The sequence below is a fragment of the Manis javanica genome, chromosome X, assembly GCF_040802235.1.
Source record: "Manis javanica isolate MJ-LG chromosome X, MJ_LKY, whole genome shotgun sequence".
Classification (NCBI taxonomy): domain Eukaryota; kingdom Metazoa; phylum Chordata; class Mammalia; order Pholidota; family Manidae; genus Manis; species Manis javanica.
Window position 1 is genome coordinate 82880031 of NC_133174.1, and position 13569 is coordinate 82893599.

At 34.2% G+C, this 13569-nt stretch overlaps 1 protein-coding gene across 3 annotated transcripts in view; it reads left to right on the forward strand.

The window, feature by feature from the left end:
* PCDH11X (protocadherin 11 X-linked) overlaps positions 1–13569 on the forward strand; it is a 797150-nt gene that overhangs the window by 557530 nt on the left and 226051 nt on the right. For all 3 annotated transcript variants that reach the window (XM_073227421.1, XM_073227423.1, XM_073227424.1), the window contains one exon: positions 12941–13139. In XM_073227421.1, the coding sequence (XP_073083522.1) occupies positions 12941–13139 (199 nt within the window). The remainder of the gene's footprint in view (positions 1–12940; positions 13140–13569) is intronic.

Genomic DNA, 13569 nt, shown 5'->3' on the forward strand with positions numbered 1-13569 from the left:
CTGGGTGCTTTCGTTCTTAGTATTTATGACTGCATATGCATATATAAAGGTAAATACACATTTACCTTTAACTTTAAATAAATACTACACATCTCTGTGAATATTATTTGACTAAATAATTTCAGAGATAACTTCTGATATTTCAAATGTAACTTCATCTGTTGTCATTTCAATTTCAATGGTTAATAATGAGGTAGTTTGATTCTTCTGATTTTTTCTATTTCAGATTTTAAATCATGAGGGTGTGTATGTGTGCGTTTCAAAATAGCATGTGTTTTCCCTTTTGCTTAAGCAGTTGTCATTTGCATTTATTTACAAGAAATAAATTCTTCCTGCTATCATTGTATCGGGGTCATGTTTATCCTATTAATCTATATGAGAAACTACATGAGAAACTACTCTTAAAATGTCATTGAGTGGTTTCATGCTTTCCATTTTGTTAATGTAACTAAAGCACATTAGGTATATATTTATTCATCAGTCCCCCTAATGTGTATCTTGTCTCCATGTCATAATGCTATAGCTTTCAGTGGGCACAGATATTTTAGAAGTGAGTTTACACTATGAGAAATTTGAATCAATCTTGCAAAAGTAGATTATTTGGATGTATTAGATTCAACTGTATGAATATCTGATTCTTTTAACTTGTATTGGCCATATTGTTTCCTGGTTTATGTTACACATTTTCATTGGGGTAGAAATAACTTCTAAGCATTCAAAAATTATTTTGATCATCCTAGTTAATAAATATTGTTATGTATAAGTTTTTTGTAATTTGATAATCACATCTAAGTGCTGGACATTTTCACCCTTCTATTTTTCTCCAATTAGCTGAAAATAAATTTTCAATTAATAATATAATTTTTAATGATTTATCAATATTGAGTGCTGAATATGTCATACCTGTTAAAGGTAATTTTTTAAATAACCCCAGAAGGAAAATGAAATATCAATGTACTTGGATAGTTGAAAAGCATGTTGTGTGTGTGTGTCTCCTGTGTAACTTCAAAATTATCTCCATTTTGCTCTCCCTTTTCCTATCAGTTCTGAGGTCATAATTTTAAATTTAAATATCACAACTTTTTTATCATTTAGAGCAGAGTAAAAATCTTTTCCATAAAAGGAGCCACAAACACAAATTTCAAATTTGTTTTTAAAAATCAGTTGTGAGGTGAGCAACTGTGTTTAAGTTGAATTTTTCCCATTTCTTATAACCAACTTCTAACTTTCGAGTTAACCATTTTACTATCAAGTTACTTATGTTCTTTTCCCAAAGCAGATTTTGCTTTATTAGCACAACAAGATTTGAATAGGTTCTTAGATAGGCTATTTTACAAGAACGTGATAATTAACTTAATTTAGCCTAACACACTAAACATATTTGAAGATTTGCACTTCCTTGAAGATACTGAACCAAAAATATTCAGCAACACTAATATATAGGAAATTCATCTTTCAACAATGCAGCTGACTTTATTCTTTTGTGCCATATTTCTATCAGGAAGCTATGAAGGATTTTAAGTTGCCTGGCTGGCCATGTTGCTAAGTGAAAATGAAATTTTGATTAGCAAACCCAGGGCCTGATGTTAAAATGGAAGCACATGTTAGGAGTCTGCTATATTGTTTTTCTGTCAGTTAAAGAAATAACTCTTGGTTCCTCCTAAGTCCTTCCAATGTTACTTTTTGGGGCAAAAACCCTCTTTACTTATAGAAATAATGTTCCAATGTCTTTAACATTCTCCATAAATTTAAACATTATTTCCTAATGACATTTTCTAAAGTGTCAACAGTTCTTACTCTTTACCCTTATGTCATTTACTTATGAGTTACTTATCTTTTACTTAAAGATTTGAAAAAAAATGTTCAAAATCATTCTTTACAAAACAGATCCTTGCTCAGCAATGTTGGGATCAGTAATATTAAAAACATTTTCAGACATCCAAGGAAATATTCTATATAATTTCTAAGTACAATTTTAATTTTTCTATGATGTTCACTTATTGAAGAATTGTCAAGGTTTAAGTAGAAAACACTATTAAGGCATTATTTCAAAATCTAATAGGAACTTCAGAGCTTTAGAGATAACACTCTTCATGTAAAATCATAAAATGTGACCTGTATTTTGTAGTATATAATCTTTTCAATTTGTATATATTAAATCAAATTGTAGAGCACACTTCAGAATTAAGAACTTTTGGAAGACTCATTGAATTTGAACAAGTGTTGAATTCAATATTGGACCTTGAGTCATTATATTTAGTTCAGAGCACTATAAATGAAGTTGACCCAATACTGGAAAGATTATAGAGTTTTTAAGTACAAACATTTCTTAGCAATATTTTTTTCCTCAATAGTATCAAATTCATAAATTTAAACAGTTCTACCATTTAACTTGCCATCAGTGTCAAAACAAGCAGAATTTTGAATTATAAAGACTACAGCAAACAAAATTATGCTTATTAAATAGAAAATGTTATTCTATCATCATCCATACATGTAATCTGAAAATATATCTTAATAATTTTTATATGTATAGTACCATTGGAATTATCATTACTTTTGTTCAGAAGTTACATATGTTAACATGGGCAAGTTATAGAGAGATAATTTTATATCTGTGAAGCTTCTTCAAATATACACAAACACTTTCATTATTTTATGCCGTGGTCACTTGTCTTAATAAACATATAGCTATATTATATGTGTTATTCATAAAAAGTAAACAGGAACTTCTGAATGCAAAGTCATTCTAGTGATAGCTACCAATTGAAATGAATAAAAATTGAGTTAATAAAGCTATGTATTTAAGTAGATGTGGTAGCTTAAAAAGGTGAAATTATAAATGTATACAAATATAATTCATCAAAATTCTTAAGAGTGAATATATTCATGTTTCAGAGCCAGTCATCAATTTTTAATGTAATCTTATCATTCTTAAGTATTATAGAACTAAGTTAATAGACAACAAATTGTAATTATGACTTTTTGGTCAATACAATGTATTTATGATCTATGAAGAGTAAATGGACAATAGAAATCCTAGGAATATTATCCTAGGAATCTACTAATGCTTTCAAATGCCTTAGAAAGGTCAATATTATGAAGTTTAAGAAGATATTCCTTTGTGTATGTCTGTCTTTGATTGATAGGAAAACTAGTGATTCAAGTTTAAGAGTTTTCATTTCATAGTATTGTGGGAGGAAAAAATAGTTTTCCCTCTACCCTTTAGGTTCTTGGCTGATATACTCCTGTAATAAAAGACAGATCGACAGAAAAAATTAGAAGTTGTATACCTCTTGTACACATGGGAGACACCTAGGAAAACTGAGTAACTCTGCAGTGGCCTGAGAAATCACCTTAAATACCATCTCCAGCTAAAGACAAAAGATGTTGAGGGGAGGGGGCCACTTCTGGAAGGTTTTCAGGCAAAGCCCAGTAAAAGAGGGGTTGTTTTACAGATTTCATTCCAAGCTTTCTCCATTGATAGGGGTTTCTAGAAATTGAGCCAACTTCTCTTTCAGGCGCAGAGAAGGAGACACCCTTACAGACATGAATTTCTCTTACTGAAGGGTAATTTTACTCAGTTTTAAGAGCTTTTCTTATGTCTGCTATTTTAAAAAAGAAATAATCAGCCTAAAATGATCCTTATGCCAAAGAGCATATTTTAGGGTGGTATATTCTGCTTCCTTTTTGGTAGATTCACTAAGAGTAGTCTTCATTTATTGGGTCTTCCAGGAGTGTTAAGATAGGAGATAGAAGCAGAATATTGTGGCAAAAGATGTCTGTTGTATAAAAATTAGGAAATAATGATTTTTTAAAACTTTTCTAATCAAACTACAATCTGACATTAAAATTTTATTATCTAGCAAGGTTAACTTATTTTAAAATGTCAAACAAATTGTCTATTTAAAAATATTTAGAAAATTTAGTTAGTATACCTTGTTTTCTCCCTTTTTCTCTTTTTTTCTGAAATTATGGTCCAGTGATCATATGCCTCAACATCTGAGTCCAACCTTATGTTATCAGGCACCTGCATCTGGGGAGGTCTTTCCCTGAGCACTAGTGAAACCTCAACTCAAACAGGGGAGGACTCTTGACTCAGATGGAGAAAGAATTCTCAACCAAGTTGGACGAGTGTAGGTAAGGAAGGAATTTATTAAAGCAAAAGTAGAAATGACTATCAGCAAGCATGTAGGCAGTAGAGAGCAAGGAAAAACAGAGGGAAGAAAAGAAAGTTCACTAAACTTCTGCTCAGCTATATCTCTGGGGAGAAAATCCTGGGGCAAAATACCTTTGAAACTGAAACCAGTCAAAGGGTGAAATAAAGTTAAGAAACCTGTTTATTTCTTACCAGCAGTCATCCTGTCTCTCTTGACCAGGCTGCAGCAAAAGAGAGCTCCACCCAACCTCCCTGGTCCAGATAAACCCTCACATGCTCTTGTAATTACCTATTCATATGTAGATGGACTAATTCTATCCACCCCTTGGAAACACCTATTAATAAGCAGATGTACTAAAGCCAGGTGAGGGATTCTGGAAATACTGCAATTTTACCCCTTGCCAACTCCTAAAGCCAGCATCACCTGGTGTCCAGTGTCTGCTCAAATCTGCATGGCATGGGAACTAAGCTCCCACCATCCCAGGATTTTGGGGAGCCATGGAGCACTGAATGGAGTGAGATTATATTCTGAGAACTTCCCAAAGGCAAAGAAAAGAGATTTTGGGGCAGGATACTAATGAGCATGATCATACAGCTGCAGTCCTGTCCAGTCACCTGGACAATGGGAACTTACAAGACCAAATCAGAGATTTCAGTAGTCTTTCCCTGCTTGTGTGAAGTGAGACAGAGAGAGTGAAGACTTGTGCGTAAGTCTAGAAAACTGAATAAAATAGTGAACCAACAAAGACACTTTATTTTTTACCACTGAAAATAAGGGTCTCATATTAATCACCGAAGAGTCTTGGGTGACCATGGAGACAAAACGCAGCAAGTTGAGCAGCACAAAGTCTTTATTTAAGGCAAAGTACACACTCAAAGAAAGGGAAGTGTGAGCAGCCTCAGAAAGGAGGCATACTTAGAGTCTTAGGATCCTGTCTTTTAAGGATTTCTATAATGGAGCAAAGAGCCAGGGAAAGCATAGGCTTGACATATGGTCTCATGATGTCTGTCTCTGGTGAGAGACAGTATGTCATCATGCATAGTCAGTCCTGAAGATATTCTGTAAAATAAATTTAACACAAGGAATTTATTGATTCTGTTCATCTCCAAGATAGTAGTTACTCTCAAGCAGTAGAAACTTACCATTTCTGACTGCTTGCCCTGCCTTAACATAAGGTCGGTTGTTGGCTAAATGCCACAAAATATGTTAGGAATCTTACCTCTTAATTCCCTGGTTTTTAAAATGGAGTCATAACCTTAATATGGAATCCCTCCTGTTCTTATCATACTGTTTATATTTTGGCATTTTTCATTGTAGGCAGGAAAAATTAATCACGATGCTTGTCTCATGTCCCTGTTCTACCTCACTTAGACATAGTCAGAAGGTTTGATGTCTGGAACCCAGGAATCTGCATTATTAACACATTTTAACTGAGTGACTTGTATCCATCTAGTGTTTCAAAACCACTGAATAACAGGTTGCATTAGCAAGCTATTAGTTTTATCAAAATCGCATGCTTTTTTTCTCCCTAATTCTAAAATGTAATGAAAGTCAACAAAATATTACAATAGGTCTAAATAATATATTTAAAGTAAACATATAAGACTGATTTGAGGGTTTTCAGTTAAGAGACTAAATCTTTCTATTAGTTTCTATTTCATCCTTGATTTAGATATATTTAAGAAATATATGTATATAAATTTTTTAAAGCAATGGAAAGGATAGTGACATACATATCAATTTTCTCCTGGAACCATAGCATAATAATAATTGTTTTAAAACTTTCAACTTGTTGATCACTTTTAACACCCTGTATGTATGTATGATGTATGTGTGTGTGTGTGTGTGTGTGTGTGTGTGTGTGTGTGTAGGGTGAGTGAGTGTGGTAGGTGGAGTATACAGGCATTACTGTTTGTACGTAAAATAAACAAATAGAAGTCCACTTGCTGAAAAATATGTCTATATAGAGAACTCCACAATAAAAGAGTGCAGAAGTAGTACAAATAATAATTATTTACAATTTCCAGTCCTTCCACCCTCAGTTATGACCAAAGGCAGGCTGCCCCAAGATGTGCCACTTTGGCACACACATTATGTCTAGCTGAAAACAATCTAGGGCCAAAAGAGAAAAAACTTTGACCTCCCCCCAACCGCATAAGATGGATTTAGATAGAGGACCTGCTCCAAGAAAAGAGCAATTACCATAGATAACTACATTAAAATATGAGCTAGCGGTGGTAGACAAGGAGGAATTTAGCAAAGTCTGTTTGTTAAAATCCTTCGCTATGTCCCCTTGATTCTTTGTGGCCCAGCAAACATTTGTTTACCAAACATTGACTATTTCATGAACTGTTTTATGTTTTATGATGTTTTATGAATCGTTCCCCTTTGCCTTCGAAGTCCCAGGCTCTTATCCACTTTACCTAAATTCAGGATGACATACTACCTCCCTCTGCCTGTCTTTGGAATCTCTTGTCTGTGTGGATTCCAATCCACACACAATTATATTTTATTTTCTCCTGTTTATCTGTCTTGTATGAATCTGGTTTTTAGAACAGCTAGAACCTTTAACAGTGGAGGAAAATTTTTCTTCTGCAGCAACTATATTCACCCCTATTGCTTGCTGCTTGCTGCTGCCTTTAATCACTGACAACTGTTCTTGCTGGAAGATGCATCTATTTTAATTTGCTTTTTAGTAATCAGTGGGAATTATAGAACTCCAAATATTAAAAAGAAAGGTAAGAGTAGCTCAAAGGAAACAATGGTCTTTAATCTTATATTAATTTTAAGGAAGTGACACATGTTACATTAGTAGCAGTTGTTTTTGATGTGTTGATGAGCACCGGGTAAAGAAGATCAAGATAAACCAGTTTTACATACACTAGAGTCTAAAACAAGTGGGTTACCAGTGTTTATTACAACACCCAAAAATTATTAGCATGCTAGCTGATGTGCACATCCTTCAATTTTATTAGAAAAATATTCTAATCATTACCGTTTTTTAAACTGGTATTTGATCACCATCACCTTTTTTGTTGTGATTTCTGCTAACATTAAACAAGAGAATATTTTGTTCCAAGTGTTTATGAATTAATGACAATGCCAGGTTTTTTCATCTTTCACTGTATACTGCTTATGATTCCAACCTATATAAGTCAAGTCAGAAACCATCTGTTGCTTGAATGACTTTTGATTCATTTAAAATGCATCAACTAAACAGACATGTTGTGTAACTATGGCAATGGAAAAGTTTTTGCAAATATAAAGAAGCAACACCAGAGACGAAGCTCCATTCAAAACTAAACTTGTCTTCTCTCAGGGGAAAAAAAAATTAAATACTTTAAGAACTAGAATACATTAAATATTGACTAGTGTGAAAACTAAAATGATTATTTGTGTCATATGTGATCTATAAATCCATCTTCTCCAAAGCCCACATTATCACCACAATAGAGTGTTATATACTTAAGGTCTGCTTGTAGTTAAATATGTAAATAAATTACATGGGCAAGAAGGAAAAGGGGTTAGTAGAATGATAAAAGTTCTGAAAGCCATGCCAAATGAGAATGGGAATTTTAGCTGGGAATAGGAATATTAGTAATGAGGTTTAACTATCTTCAAACCCTGGAAGCTTGTCATGTAGAAGAATCACACTTATTCTACATAGCTATGGAAGACAGATCTAGGGATGATTGGTAGAAAACTCTCCTTCTGCCAATGTTTTCATTTCTAGCAGCTACCAACTCTTCTAATACACAATGAGCTGGAGAAGCCGATAACCAAAGTTGTTGAAGTTAAATATAAAAGCAGAATAAGGTAGATATGATTCTGAGCATGAACTTAGTGATAAATATTTTAGCAATTCACATGATTTTTTTCTCCATTACTTCCTGGTTTGACTGTTGTTTTAATAGTTTGAGACTACGAGGTAATGAATAGTTTGAAGCTGCTTCTGAATAATAAAGATCCTATAGGAATTCATACATTTAAATATAAGTCACTAAACTTAGATGTGGTCAGCACCAAAAACAATGTAGACTATTCTTTGTTTTTTTTTAATTGATAGTTGAGTTTTATCTTAAAGACCACTGCAATGGGCAGATTTTATTTTAATGTCTTATTTTACTATTGCTTAATGCCATTTTTGGACACATGCCAGTTTCAATGAATGTTAAGTTTCAGTTTTGTCCTATTTTAATTGTTAGTCACACAGTTGTAGTCTCTCAAACATTTCTAATTATGCTATTTCATTCACAAAGTTCATAAAACTCTGGCATTTGCCATCTTAACAATTTGTAATCAATAGCGTTCTGGAAAGAAGCTTCCTCATGCTTATCTACAAAGAGATTATTTCCATTTTGATTGAGCTGAAGTGAATCATGAATCAAGGAAAGATACTTTTATGTAATGCCAAATAGTCTTCTAACCATCAAAGGAATAGATCTGACTTATTTACCAAAAACTAAATAAATAAAATTAATTTTAAAAAATTACCAAGTGCCATGAAGAAATGCAATGGCAAAAGAAAGCTAAGAGATAATCTTATTCTGGGAGAATTGAGCAATGTGAAGACCTTCTTGCACATGCTAGTAATAAGTTATGGTATAAAAAAAATAAAAACCTTGAAGGGTAAAAACTTCAGGAACAGAATGAAGAAGAGAAATGAGAAATGAGAGACCATTCTAATTTTATCAAATAGAACAGTGAAAAAACAGCTAGGTGAACTGATCTATCTTGCAAGATGACTTGAATTGGAAAAGTAGGAGGTTTTATGACTAAAAAGTATAGGGCCTGCTATAAAATATGTCAGCTGGGAGTTTTTACACTGGGAATTATGAGCTACAAGTGGGTTATGTGTGCTAGCCATATAATGCACATGAAAATCTCAAGCTAAGTTTCTAAGATATGTTCACATTTTACTTTATAATTATCATTTCTTTTGCTAAGAGACAGGACATGTGGGAAAATGTAGATGTACCACTGGTAAGAGGAGTGTTTCCTCACTCTGTGAATTCAGTGAGATTGAATAAAGGCAAAGGCAAGGATTTGGGGGGTTTTACTGCATTTATTCCCATGGAGGTCACAGACATCTCGGAACCCGCAGCTGGCCCATATTTATTCTCACCGCAGCAGGTCTCAGTCTCTCCTCGCTCCACTCTCCCCTGGCAGTGCACTAAGCTCCCTCCTCCCACGCTCTGGCTTAATTCACCAGGAATACCAGGCTCCACTGCTCTCTCCTGACCCTCCCTAGCAGCTCTCTCCTCCTTCACCCACAGCCCAGGAGGAGCTCTACAGGCAGGGTTTCTGGTGACTGGCGGGCAGCTGACTAGTTACATACCAGGAATTGAGGGGAGGAAAAAATGGGTGTTTCCTCTCCAAGCCTTCCCTGGGCCAGCGCTCCAGTGACTGACCAGTGGCTCTGTCATTGGTAAACATCCCGTAAATGTGCAAACAGGCTCTTATTATATACACAATGGGTGCTATTAGGGTCAGGCATGAATCCTGGTCAGAAAGTTCCATTTTCCCCACAGTAGACAACCTCTAACATCCAGAATGAAGTATTGATTATTATAGAATATGAGAACTCAGAAGCTTAAAATATGCTTAATAGTTTGATATCAAGAGTATTTTATATGTGAATCAAAAACCACCCTGCATATGGTAATCCTTAAAAAATAATCCTACCTGTGATTACCCGTTCTAATCAGAGTTCCTGGTGATAGTAGTGAATCTAAGGCTAGGTCAGAGTGTATTAGAATTGGAGTCAGGCTGAGTGCAGTGTTATATGATTAGTTTGAAAACTTTGACAGGTGATTCTAACCTGCCTCTAGAACATGGTACTCAAGCGTTCAGTAATGAGATTCACAGGCTGACCTATCTGCATGTAGCCTCTCTGCTGCTATATTAACCTCTCTAAAAGGCCACTTACATCATGTTAGGGAAATGTAACTATATTCACTTGATGTTTAGTATGGAATTATGCCTTCATGAGGTATAATGGACAGAAGAATGTTGGGAATTTGATAGTTTGCCTGTAAATGATTTATCTATGTGACACCAGTATTATTTCTGAGCATTCATACATTCTGAAATTTTGATTGATTTGGGCTAAAAACAAGGCATGTAGATTATAGGGAGAGTCACCCTGTGGATTTTTCTATTATGGGTAGAAAACTAAGTAGCCATTCAGTACAGCCATTTAGTCATGAGTAATCCAGGATTTATTTCCATCCATAAAGTCGCCATTACAGTCAATAGATTGTTTTAATTTGTATTCTACAGCTTCCTTGAAGGGCTGCAGACAGACAAATTATGACACGGTCATTAATGTAATTGCTCTTTTATATTGCACAGTAATCATCTTCAAGACTAGAAAAAAGAAAATTATTTATTCTTCTCTTCAAGAGACTTAAGGAATTATTTTCATGAAATAGTTAATATTTCTAAATATATTGTATAAGAAAAACACTTCTGCATTTCGAATATCTTCTTATGAATCAGAGCAGAAAAGTGCCATCAGAGATTAAGGATTCATCCATTAAAAAGTAAAGGGCAAATGAGTTTAACCCAGTTCCAAAAATTTACTACAAAGGATTCATAAATTGTTAAGTTCATATAATTATTTTATGTTCAGTTCTATCTGGAAGTATCACAAATGACATAATGCAAGCTTAAGTAGAAATCATTAAAGTAACCATAGGAAAAAATGGTTAACTTTTCTTCTCTCATTACAAGTTAAATTTTCAGAAGCCTTTTAAAACAATTCCTTCAAAATTAAATTCTAACAATTTCACTGAAGGAAATATTGCATGAAGATTTTAAAAACGATGGACAAATCTAGTTAATCACACATGTTCAAATATAGAGCCTCTTGTGAATTCACTGAATAAAGAGGATACTATATTTAATTGATGACATTTGGATGACTTCTACAGATTACAGAAATGGGTAAAACAATATTTCAGATTGTAAACTCTGAACTGAAAAAGAAATCAAATTCCCAATATTCTGTTGAACTTTAGACTATTTTTAAATGATATGGCACTTTTAATAACCAAACAACATAACTTGATCTCCAGTTGAGGCATTCTGATATTTATTAAAGCTAATATAAACAAGAGAGTTTATTAATATGACTGTTCTGCCTTTGAAACTTCAAAGATGTATATGTGGACAATGTCAAATAGAAGAACTGCATTTCAGGAGCAGTGTGCTGACACTGGAGGTGTTTTTATGCGCATTCAGGAAGGGATGAAAGCACTTGTATTCACTAAAGGGAGTCCTTACAAAGCCATTCATTCTTTCTTATTTACCCCTTAAGGGATTCAGTTTATGAGTGTGAAGAGTGTTGAGGGTGAGTACATGGCCAGGCCAATTACAGATTCATTCTAAGGCATATTTTTGCAAGGGCTTTTAATTAAGTTACTAGTACAGGTGTCCTAGGATGAGATAATATCTTTTTTACTTAAATTGTCATGTTATTTTCTGTGTAAGTAAGCAAATGAACAAAAAAATCCATAGCCCTTACATCAGAAAGGAATTTATATATATATATATATATAGCCCTTACTTCCATCATTTAATGCAAATTTACCTTCTATTCACTGGCAATTTTAATTCTGTTAGGGCATATGAGGTTAGGATATAGGATATATAGAGTGGCTCAAATGTGTGGAGGTGGCTGGGATGGCTCAAATGAGGCCATAAGCTGTGATGTCTGGAATGGGTTCTTCACAGCTGGGCCTTCCTGTGTATTGTACTTTCTATCTAGGCTGTCTTTCTACATGACCAGCTTGAGATTTCTTACAGTATGGCAGTCTCCACATGGACTTCTTTCAATGCAGCTGGTTTTTCCCAGAGTCAGTAGTCCAAGGGAGCAAGGCAGAAGCTGCAAGGTTTGGTTATACAGGACCTACCCATATTCAGTGTGACAGAGAACTACATAAGGGTCTGAATACCAAGAGGTGAGGTCCATTGTAGAGGCTTTCTTTGGAGACTAACCACTACATACAGCAATATTGCAAACAAACTAGTGCTACATCTGGTGTAGTTATCACCCTTATTGGATGTCATGAAACTTTTGTTTTGGAAACCAAATTCTTCATCTTTATATTTTGTCATGCATATGTTTTTTATATTCTGCCATAATTATCATTTAACATGACACCTATAGTTTGTTTTCATAATTGCCAACAACTGTTACCTATACCATGCAACTATTTTTATATTTAGAGTGTGGAATCAATTTAAACGAATTCCAATTCAAAACCTTGACACTAAAATTCTTCAAAAAGATGAGCTGTACTTTTAATTTTCTAAGCCTATGTGATTGAATAAATTTGTTATTATTTACTGTTTCAGCCTACCAGAATCTTACAGATAAAGCACTAAACTTTTCTTACAGTTATTCCTGCTTATTACTTAAAAAATGAATTCTTGTCATAATGGCTAAATAAATCCATGTTCAAATGACGACCAGAATTTTTGGTGTGCTCAAATGTCTATGAAGGCTGACAGCCTCTTACTTTGGAACAAGTTGCCTTTTATTCTGCATCTTGATGTGCCCCATTTAAAAATATAATAAAAGCACCTCTGCTATCAGGTGAAATAGGGTTGAACACAGAGCTGACTGTGCACAAAAGCCTGAAATTGTTCACAGCTCAAGATAATGTTAATGTGATTTCACTAGATAGCTGAAATAATACATTTTCTAAATTGGATGCATTAAGCAATTATTCAGATCATAGCTGAAACCCTGCAATCTTCTTTCTTCCTTTCAGTCCCAGCGGCGTGTCACATTTCATCTACCAGAAGGCTCTCAGGAAAGCAGCAGTGATGGTGGACTGGGAGACCATGATGCTGGTAGCCTTCCCAGCACATCCCATGCCCTGCCCCTCGGCTACCCTCAAGAGGAGTACTTTGATCATGCTGCACCCAACAACCGCACTGAAGGGGATGGCAACTCTGATCCTGAATCCAGTAAGTGATACCTCCCTAGTCCTGCAGTATGGATGGGCTTATTGTGTTTGCAAGTCAACCACTTGCAGCCATAATAACATTGGTGAGTTAATTATGTTAGTGAGTAGTAACATCTTTAAAAGGAAAAATGCAGAATTAGATGGAAAGCATACATGCAGCAGTTTATAATATTTGAAATGTGTGATCATATCCAATTTGAATGAAATTTATTATGAAATTTAAAAGTCATTTTATTTAAGCAAAGATAGGGCTATTTATACATACATATATATGTGTTTGTATATAACCAGCCATTTTTATTTTACTTTGTTCATTTATGTGTGTACATATAAATTAGTTCATATAAATATTTCCTAGATTTTATTTTTTACTTTAAATAGTGATAAGAACCATAGGCATTAATTCTTTGAGGAAATAAGAGAATCCTGAC